We start from the raw sequence: 18,319 nt of genomic DNA on the forward strand, positions 1-18,319 counted from the left end.
GTTAGTCTTTTAATTATATAGTAAATTCTAATTCTAAAAATAGTAATATTAATTAATTTATATAAATATTAAAAATTAATTAATAGATATTATTAAAAAAATTATATTATTGCACTAATATTTTTCTTAAACCAATAGAACCTTAAAATATTAAAAAAGATATCTAAAAGTATTTAATTTATTATTCTTTTTAAGAGTACAGCAAAATCTTTCTATAGTCGTACACTTGAAATCAAATAAAATTTATAAATATGAGGAGATTATAACTTAATGGAGGTTCGATATTAAAAAATTTCTTTGGACTTAATATTTAAACTTGTTAGTGAGGTAATAGAAACCAGAGATAAAATACGTTAATATCTTATTATATTATACATATAAAATTGATGAAACAAAACAATAATACAGTAAGAAAAAACATAACATAATATTTTTTTCTTAAAAAGTTATATATATATATATATATATAAGAATATTACTATATAGAGAAATATTTTCTTAAAACGAGACTTAAAAATGTATAAATCATTACAATAGAAAATTTATTCCTATTTATAACTGATCCAAATTAAAATTGAAATATTTTATCACCATGTAGAAATTATTTTTATATAAAATATCATTATAAAATATTTTATTGTATTAAGTAATATAAAATATTATAAAATTTATAAAAATTTTATATAAATTTAATTTATATTATTTTTATAATTAAAATAATGAAAACAGCTTTATTTTATTTCTATTATCTTTTATTTTCTCTCGGAGATGACTGTATAGAAGTACATATAGACCAGTATAAATAAAACGTACATTTCCTTGCATCATTTATGTCCACACAATTGATGTAATATTACTAAGAAAATGTACAACAAATTGACATTTTCGTCATTATAATGCCTAAAACTAGAAAGACAACAAAGAATAAGAATATAAAGACATCAAACCAAAATCTTTATCTCCTTTGGAAGTTAAAGGACTTGATAGAAACAGCAAAAATAAAAGCAAACAGTACAGTAGTCCCAACAATCACAGCTGCAACCACTCCAAGAAAATCATGTCTGATACCATAGTACTCTCTTACGAAATCTTCCACAGTTTGGCTCCCACCTTCAAATGCGTCCTTTATATCTGAAAACTGTGACCCGATCAATCCGTACAAGGTCCATGACACTGGACATACCCAGTAATACCATCTCCACCATACAGGCATCCTCTGTCAGATTACGGAATTGGTAGAATAAAGTCAGTCCATAGGACAACTATAAGCTACAGACAACATAAACCTCTAACATTTTAAAACGACGAAAGGCCATGAAACGCTTACGGTTCTTGGGACAATAAACCCTGAAAAGAGGTTCCAAATTCCATAAAATGCTGAAGAAACTACGGATGCAATGTGGTGATTTGGCGTGACGGCAACAGCCATCATTCCGCAGTAGGTGAAGTACATCAATGTGAAGTACATGAAGAATATATACCAAAAGAACTTAGCAGCAGTCCATTCGAATCCAATCATTGAGTATGTTAAAAGACCATATACAACTGCTTGAGCAAAAATGTATGGAATCTCAACCAGGACCTGTGGCCAGAGATTTGAAGTTTGTTAAGAATAAATCCAGAATGTTCTACCTAACGAATGTTACATTAATACAAGAAAAGACTTGTTACCTGCGCATAGGCATAAGGCAAAGCTGAATACATTCCGGCAGCTCTTTCTCTGTAGAAGACAGTTCTTTCAATTGCTACAACCGGTTGCACAGATGCTGCATTTTGTGTCCCTAGAAAGACAACTGCTGCGTACATTGAACCTGCAGAATTAAAAATGTCTTGTTGCGTCCTCCTATAGTTCAAGAAGAAATAAGATTAGATGGCATAAATACAACATTATTAGTATGAACCACTAACGGTTTTAGTACTACGACGTAACTTACGTTTTGGAGCCAAGATCCCAGAACATTGTCCCGAACATCAATGCTATAAAGGTGGTGAACAGAAATCTGACAGCAGTATATGGTGGATTCCGCCAGTATGACAACCGTTGCTTCCATAAGCAAGCTATGCATTGGGTTAAAAAGGACTGGGAGTACTGTGTAGGGAAATAGAGGTCCTTTGAACCAGGAACTGAAGTGCTTAATTCTTTAATAATTGCTTTGTTTCTCCTGAAAAATGTACCGCACATCAGCAACCAATACCAGAACAAATTTCTAAGCGATATATTATCCTCTGTTTGAAACATTAATAGTGCACGCTACGTAATTCTTACAAGTTTACCTGTACAACTCTGAATTCTTGTAGATGGTAGCAAAATCAACTCCCAAAGACAACTCTTGTGCAGAACTGGTAACTTCCAGCATCCAAGTTGCTGGATTATAACCATCTTTAACTTTACTTACTCCTTCGATTACCTTTACAAAATGAATAATTAAAAGAAATTAGCATGAATATAGTCTTTTAAAACTTGAATGAAGGTTCTTTTTACGTTTCCATGACATCAAATGTACCTCAAAATAGTCAATCATATGGCAAGAATGCCGACCCAATGGGCCAACATAGATCTCTTCTCCACCTCTCTTCATCAAGAATAGCTGCAATGGAAAGATATACGCAACACATATAAGTGATAAAGAACTTAAGCCACAATAAATCTTCAACCTTATGATCTTTTAAACATTCCTTACCTCATCGAAAGCTTCAAATAGATCAATGCTTGGCTGGTGGATGGTGCATACAACCGTTCTTCCTGTGTCCACAGTGTTTCTAACTGTTCTCATTACAATTGCAGCAGCTCTTGCATCTAGTCCTGAAGTTGGCTCATCCATGAATATTATGGAGGGGTTTGCCACTAACTCAACTGAAATTGTTAGCCGCTTCCGCTGCTCAGTAGACAGACCATTCACACCAGGCAATCCAACTAGTGCTTGCCTCAGTGGATTTAGTTCCACAAGCTCCATAACTTCGTTAACAAACATCTGCAAACATAGAATCAATTTTGTGTGACTGAGAGTCCTCCCATTTAATGTATTACTGACAGATGAAGTACATTCAAGATAACTGAGATCTTGACAGCATTGTCAGGTAGAAGAAACAGGTTTCTACAAACTAGATAAAAGCATAGGGTATGGGATATCAATGCCTTTTAAACAACATAATGCAAATCATTTTGAATGGACTAAACACCAGATACTGGGCATGCTCAAAGGAAACAAGCACAAGAGCGATGATGTTTGAAGTATACAAGATTGCATTGAAAACTAGATGCGTAAAGAAGACTTGTGATGTATATTTTTACCTTCCTGGTTTCAGGGTCAACTTCAGGGGCTAGACGAAGCCAAGCCGAGTAGATTAGGGATTCATAAACAGTAACATGTGGGGAATGGATGTCATTTTGCTCGCAATATCCTGAAATTCTAGCAAAAGTATCTTGCTTCTTTGGGTACCCAGAAATTCGGATGTCCCCCTCAATATATCCACCAGTTTTCCTACCAGCCAGCACATCCATCAGAGTAGTTTTACCAGCACCACTAACACCCATCAATGCTGTCAGAACACCTGGCTTGAATGCACCACTGACACCCTTCAAAAGCACCAATTTATCGTCAGCAATTCCTTGACTTTTCATTTCCTGTAAAGTTTAATGTAACAAGGTCAAATTCCATCATTGTTTGAACCATATCGCACTGAAAGGAAATATTTTTCTCCTTTTTGATACCTGAGGCATGTCAACAGAGTACATAACATCATTAAAGGTGATGGAATGTGGTTCAAATGGAAGAACCATTCCTTTTTTCTTATTCTGGTTTGCCTCATCAGTCATCCTAATTCCAACTCCATTCTCTACAAAGAAATTGAGTGTACTACATTAGCAACTAATAAGAACATAAGAAATGAATCTGAGATGAACCCATTACCAATGAGACTTACCTGTGATTGTCCTATGACTACTTCCATTTTGTGATAACTGAATGGCTCCTCCGGTTCTGTCACTACGTTCAGGCTCGTCAGATATAACAGCATGGGGCTTCTCATATGCTGCCAAGACATTAGGACACGTTCTTATTTTCAGCGAAAGAAAAAAAACCTGAAATTTAAAGATAACAATACTCACGATTAAGGTGAGTGAGAGCCAAAGTGAAACACAAGTTGAATAATATTGTGAATCCTGTCAATGCGCCTATGCCTATCCAATACCAGTATGCATGTGGGAAGAACCCACGACTTTTAATAAATTGAACTCCCAAGGAATCAGTTGAGGTTGAGTTTGCTGGAACCTGTAATTCGTAAGGTAACATAAGAAATTGCTTAATTATTGAGAAGCTAAAACCCAAATATTGTCAAGTTCAAGAGAATTACATGATTCCAGCTCTCTCCTAAGAACTCATTAGCTACTAATGCATTCTGCCCATACATCATTGGTGAGATCCAGTAACCCCATGTCCACCATTTCTTAATGTCATCTGTTTAATATAACAAGGAGGAAAAAAAAAAATTGATTCCTTGCCATTCTTGTTTGATATCCCAAAAATTAGTCAGCCAAACACACTAGTTTACAAGATGTACCTCGTGACAGGACTATGCCGCCCAATGCAAAAACTGTAAGTAGCGCAAATGATCCAAATGTGTTAGCAACAATCATGTTCCTTCCTACTGCAGCTATAAATCGGAATAGTCCGGAGGCCATCTGGTTAACAATTAAGAGCAGAAAGTACTGCTTGAATAATCTGCAGTCGTAACAATTTGTATCAGCTGGAGCAGAACACATTGCTTTACATGATATTTTAATCAACATAGTTATTTTCCTTTCTTTTCCTTCTCTTTATTTTCTTTTCCTTCTTACCTTTCAACATTAGGATCAAATCCGATGACATAATAGGTGATAAAAACCCAAACACCAACTTCGAAAAACGTAATAGGAATTTTAAGTATCCATGTGGGTAGCGCATATGCCCATGGAGGATAGAATTGGAGGTCCCTTTGCTTGTAAAACACAGGAAGCTTTGCAATGGTCATGGATAGCTCTGACATGCCATTGAACATGATCGCGATCAAAGAGAAGAACAAGGCGCCCAAATACACTCCTGCATCCGTGAGGTCTTCTCGATGCATCTCAGTTCGCAAGAAGAGTGTCATAGATATAATTGCCATAACTACAAGCTAGAAGCAAGGACAAAATTCTGTTGTTTGAGAAATAGGAAATTTGCTGTAACATGGAAACTAGGAAAATGTAAATTCTGTTGATAATTACTTGCGTGAGCTTGAAGATATAAACAAATGAATTCCTCTTCATTAGCAAGTACTCTCTTGCGAAACAAGCTTTAAGCAGCTCCATCTTATCAACACCATACTTTCTCGCTGCCAAAGCAGCAGGATGGCTTTTGGATTTATCAAATGGGGTTGAAAGCTCTTGTCCTATTATTTGACCCACATCATATGATTGGAATGCCTCAGAAAATTCTTGTACTGTGACAAAACTGTAAGGCTGATCTTTTTGTACCCAATATTGCTTCTGATCATTCTTTGATGTCACCTGCAATTAATTTTTCATTCTCAAGTGTTTTGGAATCTCACAAATAAGGCTTATTAAGAAAGAAAGATAGAACTACTACACTTATGCTTACTTCTTGCAAGAAATCTGCCACGCCTTTTCTTTCAGGACACTTGAAGCCCATATATTCAAAAAACTCAAGCACATGTTCCCGAGGACCCTGGTAAACAATCTGGCCATCAGACAGCAGAATAATGTCATCAAAGAGATCATAAGTCTCTGGGGCTGGCTGGAGGAGAGAAATGACAGCAGTTCCATCAAGAATATGAATGGTTTGCTTAAGTGAGTTCACAATTTGGTAAGTTGTGGAGCTGTCTAAGCCAGTGGATATCTCATCCATAAACAATACCCTCGCTGGCCCAACCAGCATTTCACCTTCATTTTGAACATTGAAGATATCACTTTAGACACAGTTGTAAATGTGAAAGGGAAATAATTGAATCTTTTTTGGGGTTAGGAATAGACTGGTGAATTCCATTCACCTGTTGTTACACGCTTCCTTTGTCCACCGGAGATGCCTCTTAACATTTCATCTCCAACCAAGGTATCTGCACAGACTTCTAATCCTAATATCTGTAAAATAAAAGTGATAATAGTCCTTAAATAAGGTATTTCAATAATATTAATTTTTTATGATACTTGAAGGCACTAAAGTACTTTTCGATGATAATACCTTCAAAACATAATCTGTGACCACATTGGTCTCCTGGCCTTCTGTTGCTACAGCCTGTGACAGCATAAATATACCAGAAGAAGATAATCAATCTCCACTATTGCAGCTTGTTCTAGATTGTGTTATTGCAATGTTTATTGAGCAAAAAACATAAAGGGATATTTTGTGCCTTTTCATGCCAATTCCTTTTCATTTTTATGATTTCTTTACTTACCTTCATGAAAACATCAATATCCGGATCAGGTTTAATATTTGCTGCTTTCTCTCTTCTAGACAACTCAACTAACATATCTGCAAAATTGCCAGATTTTCTCTCATAAACATTCACATTTAGATTGTCTATAGGTCATGATCGGGACACATCTTAAGAATATGGTTTAAATAAAAGGTATTCTGACCATTTCGGGTTCCAACCCCTTGGCATCTGACGGAAAATGACAAAGTCTCTCTTACAGTCATTTCTCCTATATGAAGATCATGTTGACTGATATAGGCAGCAGTGCTTTGTGGTATGAATTCATTCATTCCGTGACCATTATAAGTCACATTACCAGAAAACTGAAAGAGAAATTCAGTATTAACATTGAATGCTAAAAGTTCTCGAGGAAGTTATAAAGCCATGATAATGTATTACTACCTTCAAGTTAGGATCAAGCTTTCCAGCCAAAGCTAACAAAAGCGTAGTCTTTCCAGAACTTGGAGGACCCAAAAGTAAAGTCATCCTGGATTATATGCAAACACCAAAAGATCAATTAGAAAAGTTGCAAAACGTTTTCACTACAAATATGTTATCATTTGACCCAAGTAATTATAGTTAAAGATCAAACTTGTCTCACCTTGATGGCTTGATGACTCCACTAACGTCCTTGAGGATGGTCAGTTGTTTTTTTCTACTTGGAAGAATGTGAAGAGAATTCAAAAAGCCCTTTAAAATCAAAGGATATTTAGTTTACAAGAAAAACATAACATGCCAAAATTAGCAAGATTCAATCTTTGGAAGTACTTACCTCAAATAAATTAATAGAGAAATTAACGAATGTAGGCAAAGCTCTGCTTCCTACAAAGGCTTCAGCTTCAATATTTAGGTTCTCAAACCGAACTTCAATTGTTGGAAGTTCAATTCCAACTCTAAAAGACCAAGAAATTAGAGAAATAATCGTAAGAAAAAAGAACATCGCAGCTATTATTCTATTCTAACTATTTGACTCAATCAGTCTCAAATTCGATCGAACACATTTCCAACATTCAAATCCTATATGATAAGAACAGCAAAGATTTATTATCTCATTGCCATATATAGGCATTTGGTTACTGCAGAAATTCTTAAAGAGGAAAGCTCCTGGACTACATGAGACTTAACTACTAACCTAAAAGCCCAATCTTTCCCCATCAGAGACGCATTAACTAAAAAGTTCAGGATTATTTCTTAGCCAGAAGAGCAAGAAACGCCAAAAAAAAAAAAAAAAAAAAAAAAAAAAAAGAAGAACCAGTAGAAATCTTTACCTATCAATACGGTTCTTGAGCTTCAACAAGAACTCCTCATTATCTTCTTCAACGACTCTCAGTAATCTCTCAAGCAAAAGTTTCCTTTCATGGAATCCAAGACTACCAACATCAATCTCATTAGCTCCATTTCTTGATGCACTAAACAATATACCTTTCCTCAAACGATCATAAGTAGGTAACCTTTCAAGAGCAGCCCATTTAAGAGCTTCTTCATCATCTTCTTCTCTCGAAGACATTGAAAATATATCAGGTATTGTATTATTTGTCCATATAGAAGACCCTCCTCTTCTTAAACTACTACTAGCAGCTCTATAGAGGCCACCACCCTCCATTGTTTGAAAAAGAATCAAAATGAATGTGATTCCGTATATAATAAAAATAGAAAAACCCACCCAAACCCAAATCTTGTCTTTAACTCTTTTTCTTGATTTTGAAACTTCGTAATATATTGTTGGGCTCTTAGTGCTGAAAGAGCGCACAAACTATGCAATGCCATTTCCCTTGAGGAACAAGCTATTTATAGTGATTATAACTGAACTGGCGGCTGACTCGTCAAACTTAAATATGTTTTCTCTTTAAATTCTTTTTCTACCAGAAATTTCAAGAATCTATAGTATGTAGATAATTAAATCTGCTTGGCTCCCACGGCCCTCTAAAAGAGCCCCAAGTGATGCATAAATGGTAAGTTACTTAAAATCATGTGAAAGCAATTGGAGAAGGAAACGATATTGGATTAATTTGAACTGAACTAAAGAAAAAAGAAAAGGATAATATAAAGTAATGAATCTAACAGACATTAGCAATGATGTCGGAATCCAACTACTTGGAAGCTGAGATTATAAAAGTGAAGCATTTCACAGCTTTTACTTATTCGTTTGTAAGAGACTATATATTTAATGTGTATGGTCAACTGGTGAACTTCTACGTACATCTCCAAAAAAAAAAAAAAAAAAGTTCAGACCCGTACACAGACAAGGCAAGAATATGCACGAGACTCTTGAGGATCAAGTTTCAATTTTTAATTGATGAACATCCAAAAAGAATAGCAGAAACATGCACAAAATCTTTCCTTGAAGCTTCTATTTATTTATCTTTTTTAGCTTAACTCAATTCCCATTTTACAACATTGAATTCCTCCAAATTTCTTTTATTTTTAGTGATCCATTTATACACGATAAAAGTAATATATCATTACTAACAATGAGAATATTCGAATTTAAATTTTTTTAATACAATAATTTCTCCATAAAAAAATGGTAGATTTTAGAAATTCTACCGTTTGAATGGGATTTTGGACCACCGCGTATTTTATGAATATTCATTTAGGCTAAACAAAGTTTCTCATAAAGCATAACATTTCTTTGAATAGAAAATAATAATTAAATATTTTGGAACTTGACTATATACTAATAGTCCATTGTCTTAAAAAAAAAAGTCCGTTCTATCTCTTACTTGAGAGAAAAGTTTGGACTTAATATTATTAAATGGAACACCAGCAATTCAGGACAAGCAGTGACAAGCTCACGTGAGATCTTTGAGATGACCAACAAAATCATTCATTACTGTAGCACTATCCTTTCCTTATTAAGAGCTTTACAGTAATGGACTTTGATAATGCAGGAAAAGTGGTTGTTAAGAAAAGTGTTTATGCTAGGGTTAAGAAACCCCTGGAGTATTCAACATAATGTTATATCGCCTGGAAGTGTACCATTAATGGAGAATTCTCCATTTCCAGCGCTTGGAACTTTCTCAGTGATGAAGCTGTCGGAGTAGAATGGAGAAAGAAGTATTACGGATCAAGCAGATCATATTGGTAGACATAATTATATTCCTTGGTTGATTATTAAGACAAAGCTAAGAACCAAAGATCAGTTGAAAACTCGGGGGGTTGTTAATAATGACACGTTCATCCTCTGTACTTACAAGAGACTATTCCCCATATCTTTCTCTCTTTTTTTTTCTTTCTATTTTCCGTATGCAGCAGCTATTTGGAACAGGGATGCTGATGGCTCGTAACATTAGCAGAAGTAAGTGCACCTGGAGATCAGCTGGTTTTTTGCGAGAGACGTCTGGCAAAAACCAATTACGGAAGTTGAGAAGGTCGGTTTTGGCAGCAACAGTGCACCATATTTGGAGAAGCAGGAATCAACAGGTCTTCCAGAATTTTACAGTTCAAGTCAATGATGTAATTCAAAAAGTCGTAGCAGTAGACATGCTGCAGATGTTATTAACATATTTGCTGCTCTTAGTATGGGCTAACTGTTTTCCTGTTTCTTTTTTTGGCTTAGCCAGTTGTACTGGTTTTTCTTTCATCAATGATAGTTTCTTGGTATTGACAGAGAAAGAAAATTAGATACGTAGAATTATATGAGGTGAGAGGATTAATTACTAAACCATCATATCACAGTCTAAATAGAAATTAGTGTGAGTATATGAAAACCAATTTTCAGCATTTAATATCGTTTATTGATACACACAATAAAAATTAACGCATCGATTAATGATGTCACCTCACTTTTCATAATTTAATTTAACTTAACTGTGGAGATATATGATTAATAAAATATTTAAAATCAATTATTATCCGGGATGTAGTATCATTAATTAACATGGTTTATTTTTGTTAAATATACATGTCTAGGGAAGGCATAATAAACAGTTAGTTGTGTCTTTGGGTTGATGATGTAGAACTTGGCAAACTTACACTCTGTCTAAGAATTAATTCAATAAGCAATTTTTCTATTAATGAAGTCTTTTCTTTTTTGTGAATATGCTTGAATTGAAGCCTAAAGTTTATTGATATTATCTATTTTCATTCATCAACTTTGATTGATTCAGAAATTAAATACTAGCCACCCACAAATTGAAGGATCACTTTATTTCATTTCTATCATGTTTATTTCATCATCATCTGTCCGGGATGACTGAAGTGAACTACAAATACACCAGTAGGAATACAGAAACATTTCCTTGTATCATTACTATACAAAAAATGGATGTAATGTTCCTAAGAAAATGTTTAACAAATTTAGAATTTCTTCATTATAATGCCTACAGCTATAAACCAAAGAATAAGAATAATAAGACAACAAACTAAATCTTTATCTCCTTTGGAAGTTAAAGGACTTGACAGAAACAGCGAAAATAAAAGCAAATAGTACAGTAGTCCCGACAATCACAGCTGCAACTACTCCGAGAAAATCATGTCTGATACCATAGTACTCTCTTACAAAATCTTCCACTGTTTGGCTCCCACCTTCAAATGAATCTTTTATATCTGCAAACTGCGACCCAATCAATCCGTACAAGGTCCATGACACTGGACATGCCCAGTAATACCATCTCCACCATACAGGCATCCTCTGTCAGATTACAGAATTGGTAGAATAAAGTCAGTCCAAAGAACAACTATAAGCTACAGACAACATAAACCTGTAAAATTTTAAAACGACGAAAGGCCATGAAACGCTTACGGTTCTTGGGACAATAAATCCTGAAAAGAGGTTCCAAATTCCATAAAATGCTGAAGAAACTATGGATGCAATGTGGTGATTTGGCGTCACGGCAACAGCCATCATTCCGTAGTAGGTGAAGTACATCAATGTGAAGTACATGAAGAATATATACCAAAAGAACTTAGCAGCAGTCCATTCGAATCCAATCATTGAGTATGTTAAAAGACCATATACAACTGCTTGAGCAAAAATGTATGGAATCTCAACCAGGACCTGTGGCCAGAGATTCGAAGTTTGTTAAGAATAAATCCAGAATGTTCTACCTGACGAATGTTCCATTAAAACAAGAAAAGACTTGTTACCTGCGCATAGGCATAAGGCAAAGCTGAATACATTCCGGCAGCTCTTTCTCTATAGAAGACAGTTCTTTCAATTGCTACAACCGGTTGCACAGATGCCGCATTTTGTGTCCCTAGAAAGACAACTGCTCCGTACATTGAACCCGCAGAATTAAAAATGTCTTGTTGCGTCCTCCTATAGTTCAAGGAGAAATAAGATTGGAAGGCATAAATACAACATTAGTATGAACCACTAACGGTTTTAGTACTACTACATAACTTACGTTTTGGAGCCAAGATCCCAGAACATTGTCCCGAACATCAATGCTATAAAGGTGGTGAACAGAAATCTGACAGCAGTATATGGTGGATTCCGCCAGTATGACAACCGTTGCTTCCATAAGCAAGCTATGCATTGGGTTAAAAAGGACTGGGAGTACTGTGTAGGGAAATAGAGGCCCTTTGAACCAGGAGCTGAAGTGCTTAATTCTTTAATAATTGCTTTGTTTCTCCTGAAAAATGTACCGCACATCAGCAACCAATACCAGAACAAATTTCTAAGTGATCTATTATCCTCTGTTTGAAACATTAATAGTGCACGCTACGTAATTCTTACAAGTTTACCTGTACAACTCTGAATTCTTGTAGATAGTAGCAAAATCAACTCCCAAAGACAACTCTTGTGCAGAACTGGTAACTTCCAGCATCCAAGTTGCTGGATTATAACCATCTTTAATTTTACTTACTCCTTCAATTCCCTTTACAAAATGAATAATTAAAAAAATTAGCATGAGTGTAATATGAAAATAGTTCTTAAAATTTGCATGAAGGTTCTTTCTAAGTTTCCATGACATCAAATGTACCTCAAAATAGTTAATCAGATGGCAAGAATGGCGACCCAATGGCCCAACATATATCTCTTCTCCACCTCTCTTCATCAAGAATAGCTGCAATGGAAAGATATACACAACACATATAAGTGACAAAGAACTTAAGACACAATGAATCTTCAACCTTATGATCTCTTAAACATTCCTTACCTCATCGAAAGCTTCAAATATATCAATACTTGGCTGGTGGATGGTGCATACAACCGTTCTTCCTGTGTCCACAGTGTTTCTAACTGTTCTCATTACAATTGCAGCAGCCCTTGCATCTAGTCCTGAAGTTGGCTCATCCATGAATATTATGGAGGGGTTTGCCACTAGCTCAACTGCAATTGTTAGCCGCTTCCGCTGCTCAGTAGACAGACCATTCACCCCTGGCAATCCGACTAGTGCTTGCCTCAGTGGATTTAGTTCCACAAGCTCCATAACTTCATCAACAAACATCTGCAACAAGATTTTGAAACATGAAGTCAATATTGTGTGACTGAAAACTCTTCCCATTTAATGTATTACAGACAGATGGTGTACATTCAAGATAACTGAGCATATTCACAGCATTGTCAAGAAGAAGAAACAGGTTTCTTCAAACTCGATAAAAGCATAGGATATGGGATATCAATGCCTTTTAAACAATATAATGCAAATCATCCTGAATGGACTAAACACAAGAGCGATGATGTTTGAAGTATACCAATTTGCATTGAAAACTAGATGCGTAAAGAATACTTGTGATGTACATTTTTACCTTCCTGGTTTCAGGGTCAACTTCAGGGGCTAGACGAAGCCAAGCCGAGTAGATTAGGGATTCATAAACAGTAACGTGTGGCGAATGGATGTCATTTTGCTCGCAATATCCTGAAATTCTAGCAAAAGTATCTTGCTTCTTTGGGTACCCAGAAATTCTGATGTCCCCCTCAATATATCCACCAGTTTTCCTACCAGCCAGCACATCCATCAGAGTAGTTTTACCAGCACCACTAACACCCATCAATGCTGTCAGAACACCTGGCTTGAATGCACCACTGACACCCTTCAAAAGCACCAATTTATCTTCAGCAATTCCTTGACTTTTCATTTCCTGTAAAGTTTAATGTAACAAGGTCAAATTCCATCATTGTTTGAACCATATCGCACTGAAAGGAAATATTTTTCTCCTTTTTGATACCTGAGGCATGTCAACAGAGTACAAAACATCATTAAAGGTGATGGAATGTGGTTCAAATGGAAGAACCATTCCTTTTTTCTTATTATGGTTTGCCTCATCAGTCATCCTAATTCCAACTCCACTCTCTACAAAGAAATTAAGTGTACTACGTTAGCAACTAATAAGAACATAAGAAATGAATTTGAGATGAACCCATTACCAATGAGACTTACCTGTGATTGTCCTATGACTACTTCCATTTTGTGATAACTGAATGGCTCCTTCGGTTCTGTCACTACGTTCAGGCTCGTCAGATATAACAGCATGGGGCTTCTCATATGCTGCCAAATGTTATTTGCAAGACATTAGGACACGTTCTTATTTTCAGCGAAATAAAAAAAGGAACCTGAAATTTAAAGATAACAATACTCACGATTAAGGTAAGTGAGAGCCAAAGTGAAACACAAGTTGAATAATATTGTGAATCCTGTCAATGCGCCTATGCCTATCCAATACCAGTATGCATGTGGGAAGAACCCACGACTTTTAATAAATTGAACTCCCAAGGAATCAGTTGAGGTTGAGTTTGCTGGAACCTGTAATTCGTAAGGTAACATAAGAAATTGCTTAATTATTGAGAAGCTAAAACCCAAATATTGTCAAGTTCAAGAGAATTACATGATTCCAGCTCTCTCCTAAGAACTCATTAGCTACTAATGCATTCTGCCCATACATCATTGGTGAGATCCAGTAACCCCATATCCACCATTTCTTAATGTCATCTGTTTAATATAACAAAGAGGAAACAAAATTTGATTCCTTGCCATTCTTGTTTGATATCCCAAAAATTAGTCAGCCAAACACACTAATTTACAAGATGTACCTCGTGACAGGACTATGCCCCCCAATGCAAAAACTGTAAGTAGCGCAAATGATCCAAATGTGTTAGCAACAATCATGTTCCTTCCTACTGCAGCTATAAATCGGAATAGTCCAGAGGCCATCTGGTTAACAATTAAGAGCAGAAAGTACTGCTTGAATAATCTGCAGTCATAACAATTTGTATCAGCTGGAGCAGAACACATTGCTTTACATGATATTTTAATCAACATAGTTATTTTCTTTTCTTTTCCTTCTCTTTATTTTCTTTTCCTTCTTACCTTTCAACATTAGGATCAAATCCGATGACATAATAGGTGATAAAAACCCAAACACCAACTTCGAAAAATGTAATAGGAATTTTAAGTATCCATGTGGGAAGCGCAAATGCCCAAGGAGGATAGAATAGGAGGTCCCTTTGCTTGTAAAACACAGGAAGCTTTGCAATGGTCATGGATAGCTCTGCCATGCCATTGAACATGATCATAACCAAAGTGAAGAACAAGGCGCCCAAATACACTCCTGCATCCGTGAGGTCTTCTCGATGCATCTCAGTTCGCAGGAATAGTGTCATAGATATAATTGCCATGACTACAAGCTAGAAGCAAGAAAAAAAAATTTCGTTTGAGAAAAATAGGAAATTATTATAACATATGCAAAACTAAAAGAACAAAAACTAGAAATATTTAAATTCTGCTGATAATTACTTGGGTGAGCTTGAAGATATAAACAAATGAGTTCCTCTTCATGAGCAAGTATTCTCTTGAGAAGCAAGCTTTAAACAGCTCCATCTTATCAACACCATACTTTTTCGTTGCCAAGGCAGCAGGGTGGCTCTTGGACTTATCAAATGGGGTTGAAAGCTCTTGTCCAATTTTTCGACCCACATCATATGATTGGAATGCCTCAGCAAATTCTTGAACTGTGATAAAACTGTAAGGCTGATCTTTTTGTACCCAATATTGCTTCTGATCATTCTTTGATGTCACCTGCAATTAATTTTTCATGCTTAAGCATCTTGGAACTTCACAAATAAGGCTTATTCAGAAAGAAAGATATAACTACTGCGCTCATGCTTACTTCTTGCAAGAAATCTGCCACGCCTTTTCTTTCAGGACACTTGAAGCCCATATAATCAAAAAACTCGAGCACATGTTCCCGAGGACCCTGGTAAACAATCTGGCCATCGGACAGCAGAATAATGTCATCAAAGAGATCATAAGTCTCTGGTGCTGGCTGGAGGAGAGAAATGACAGCAGTTCCATCAAGAATATGAATGGTTTGCTTAAGTGAGTTCACAATTTGGTAAGTTGTGGAGCTGTCCAAGCCAGTGGAGATCTCATCCATAAACAATGCCCTCGCTGGCCCAACCAGCATTTCACCTTCATTTTGAACATTGAAGACATCACTCTAGACACAGTTGTAAATGTGAACAAAGAAAAAATTGAAACTTTTTTGGTGTTAGAAATAGACTGGTGAATGCTGTTCACCTGTTGTTACACGCTTCCTTTGTCCACCGGAGATGCCTCTTAACATTTCGTCTCCAACCAAGGTATCTGCACAGGCTTCTAATCCTAATATCTGCAAATCATAAGTGAGAAAAGTCATCAAACAAGGTATGTCACTAATATCAGTTTTTGATGATATCTGAAGGCAATAAAGTACTTTCTGGTGATAATACCTTCAAAATATAATCTGTGACCACATTGGTCTCCTGGCCTTCTGTTGCTACAGCCTGTGACACCATAAATATACCAGAAAAAGAAAATAAGTTTCCACTAATGCAGCTTGTTCTAGATTGTGAATTATTTATCTTTCTATTGCAATTCTTATTGAGCAAATAACAATATGGTGTATTTTGTGCCTTTCCATGCCAATTCTTTTTCATTTATGATTTCTTTCCTTACCTTCATGAAAACATCAATATCCGGATCAGGTTTAATATTTGCTGCTTTCTCTCTTCTAGACAACTCAGCCAGCATTTCTGCAATATTGTCAGATTTTCTCTCATAATTAGTCACATTCAGATTAAATATAAGTCAAGATCAGAACACATCATGAAAATAAGGCTAAAAATAAAAGAAAGTATCATGTATTCTAACCAAGTCGGGTTCCAACTCCTTGGCATCTGGCAGAAAATGATAGAGTTTCTCTTACAGTCATTTCTCCTATATGAAGATCATGTTGACTGATATAGGCAGCGGTACTTTGTGGTATGAATTCATTCATTCTATGACCATTATAAGTCACATTACCAGAAAACTGAAAGAGAAATTCAATATGATCTTAAGTTAAAGATGAAAACCAACAAGCAATAGATTAACATTTAAATGCTAAAATTCCTCAAGGAAGTTATAAAGCCATGACTATGTATTACTACCTTCAAATTAGGATCAAGCTTTCCAGCCAATGCTAACAAAAGTGTAGTCTTTCCAGAACTTGGAGGACCCAAAAGTAAAGTCATCCTAGCATATATGCAAACCCCAAAGAATCAATTACAAAAGATGCAAAACATTTTCACTACAAATCTAGGATTTGGCCTGAACAATTGTAGTTAAAGATCAAACGTGTCTTACCTTGATGGCTTGATGACTCCACTAACATCCTTGAGGACGGTCAATTGTTTTTTTCTACTTGGAAGAATATGAAGAGAATTCAGGAAGCCCTTTAAAATCAAAGGAAAAGTTAGTTTACAATAAAAACATAATAAACTAAGATTAGCAAGTTCAATCCTCTGAAGTACTTACCTCAAATATATTAATAGAGAAATTAATGAATGTAGGCAAAGCTCTGCTTCCTGCAAAGGCTTCAGCTTCAATATTTAGGTTCTCAAACCGAACTTCAATTTTTGGAAGTTCAATTCCAACCCTAAAACACCAAGAAACAAGACCAACAATTGTAAGAAAAAAGAACTTCACAGCTACTATCCTATTTTAACTATTTTACTCAATCAGTCTCAACCCATTTCTACTATTCAAATCCTATACGATAAGAACAGCTAAAATTGATTATTATCTCATTGATATCTATCGGCATGGGAATTTTCTGGATACTTCAGAAATTCTCAAAGAGGAAGGTCCGGGATTACAAGATAGAAAAAAAATGCAAGATTATTTCTTAGCCACAAGAGCAAAAAAATGCAAAGGAAAAAAAAACACAAGAACCAGTAGAAATCTTTACCTATCAATACGGTTCTTGAGCTTCAACAAGAATTCCTCATTATTCTCTTCAGCAACTCTCACTAACCTCTCAAGCAAAAGTTTCCTTTCATGGAATCCAAGACTACCAACATCAATCTCGTTAGCTCCACTTCTTGATGCAGTAGACAATATACCTTTCCTCAAACGATCATAAGTAGGCAACCTTTCAAGAGCAGCCCACTTAAGAGCTTCTTCGTCATCTTCTTCTCTTGAAGATCTTGAAAATACTTCAGGTATTGTATTATTTGTCCATATAGAAGAACCTCCTCTTCGTAAACTACTACTAGCTCTATAGAGGTCACCACCCTCCATTTTTAACAAAGAATTAAATGAACTATCGATGTGATTCAGTATATAACAAAAAACCCACCAAAACCCAAATCTTGTTTCTTCTTGATTTTTAAACTTTGAATGGAAAAATTTATATCAAAGAATTGTTTAGGCTCTCAGAGCTGAAAGAGCACAAACGGTGCAATGCCATTTCCTTCAGGAATGAGCTATTTATAGTGATTGGAGCAGAGGTGGCGGCTGACGGGTCAAACTTAAAATATTTTTGTTATCCTTTTGGGGATCATTATACGAACAAAATTTCTTATTAGTGCATATTTATGAATAAACAGATAGAAAAAAGAGATGGTCACAGGATATTAAACAGTCTTTATTGAGAAATATTTTTTGATCAGAAATTTCAA

At 35.5% G+C, this 18,319-nt stretch overlaps 2 protein-coding genes across 2 annotated transcripts; both read right to left on the reverse strand.

The window, feature by feature from the left end:
- Positions 1-819: 819 nt before the first annotated feature.
- Positions 820-8,182, reverse strand: LOC8280315 (pleiotropic drug resistance protein 1). The gene is made up of 24 exons (XM_002527286.2): positions 7,722-8,182; positions 7,226-7,346; positions 7,055-7,143; positions 6,856-6,940; positions 6,617-6,776; positions 6,433-6,509; positions 6,219-6,272; positions 6,028-6,118; positions 5,619-5,920; positions 5,246-5,527; positions 4,838-5,154; positions 4,561-4,721; positions 4,354-4,457; positions 4,109-4,271; positions 3,925-4,032; positions 3,713-3,837; positions 3,293-3,625; positions 2,682-2,972; positions 2,505-2,588; positions 2,275-2,408; positions 1,935-2,162; positions 1,672-1,843; positions 1,328-1,582; positions 820-1,216 (listed from the first exon to the last, which is right to left on the reverse strand). The coding sequence occupies exons 1-24, from the start codon at positions 8,054-8,056 to the stop codon at positions 956-958; spliced, it is 4,332 nt and encodes a 1,443-aa protein (XP_002527332.2). The 5' UTR covers positions 8,057-8,182; the 3' UTR covers positions 820-955.
- A 2,403-nt stretch (positions 8,183-10,585) lies between these two features.
- Positions 10,586-18,106, reverse strand: LOC8280314 (pleiotropic drug resistance protein 1-like). The gene is made up of 24 exons (XM_048378138.1): positions 17,608-18,106; positions 17,175-17,295; positions 17,004-17,092; positions 16,808-16,892; positions 16,530-16,689; positions 16,335-16,411; positions 16,109-16,162; positions 15,918-16,008; positions 15,508-15,809; positions 15,135-15,416; positions 14,709-15,025; positions 14,432-14,592; positions 14,227-14,330; positions 13,982-14,144; positions 13,782-13,889; positions 13,570-13,694; positions 13,150-13,482; positions 12,558-12,848; positions 12,381-12,464; positions 12,142-12,275; positions 11,802-12,029; positions 11,542-11,713; positions 11,198-11,452; positions 10,586-11,086 (listed from the first exon to the last, which is right to left on the reverse strand). The coding sequence occupies exons 1-24, from the start codon at positions 17,937-17,939 to the stop codon at positions 10,826-10,828; spliced, it is 4,329 nt and encodes a 1,442-aa protein (XP_048234095.1). The 5' UTR covers positions 17,940-18,106; the 3' UTR covers positions 10,586-10,825.
- Between the last annotated feature and the right edge of the window lie 213 nt (positions 18,107-18,319).

The sequence above is a fragment of the Ricinus communis genome, chromosome 8 (genome assembly GCF_019578655.1).
Source record: "Ricinus communis isolate WT05 ecotype wild-type chromosome 8, ASM1957865v1, whole genome shotgun sequence".
Taxonomy (NCBI): Eukaryota; Viridiplantae; Streptophyta; class Magnoliopsida; order Malpighiales; family Euphorbiaceae; genus Ricinus; species Ricinus communis.

Bases quoted from the DNA above. Each gene is read 5' to 3' on its own strand.
- LOC8280315 (XM_002527286.2), bottom strand. From the start codon at position 8,056: ATGGAGGGTGGTGGCCTCTATAGAGCTGCTAGTAGTAGTTTAAGAAGA. The intron at 5,155-5,245 runs GTAATTATCAAC...CCTTGCTTCTAG, and splicing joins ATATCTTCAAGCTCACGCAA to CTTGTAGTTATGGCAATTAT. The intron at 2,409-2,504 runs GTACATTTGATG...CATTTTGTAAAG, and splicing joins ATATGATTGACTATTTTGAG to GTAATCGAAGGAGTAAGTAA.
- LOC8280314 (XM_048378138.1), bottom strand. From the start codon at position 17,939: ATGGAGGGTGGTGACCTCTATAGAGCTAGTAGTAGTTTACGAAGAGGA. The intron at 15,026-15,134 runs GTAATTATCAGC...TCTTGCTTCTAG, and splicing joins ATATCTTCAAGCTCACCCAA to CTTGTAGTCATGGCAATTAT. The intron at 11,453-11,541 runs GTAACAAGTCTT...CTCTGGCCACAG, and splicing joins TGCCTTATGCCTATGCGCAG to GTCCTGGTTGAGATTCCATA.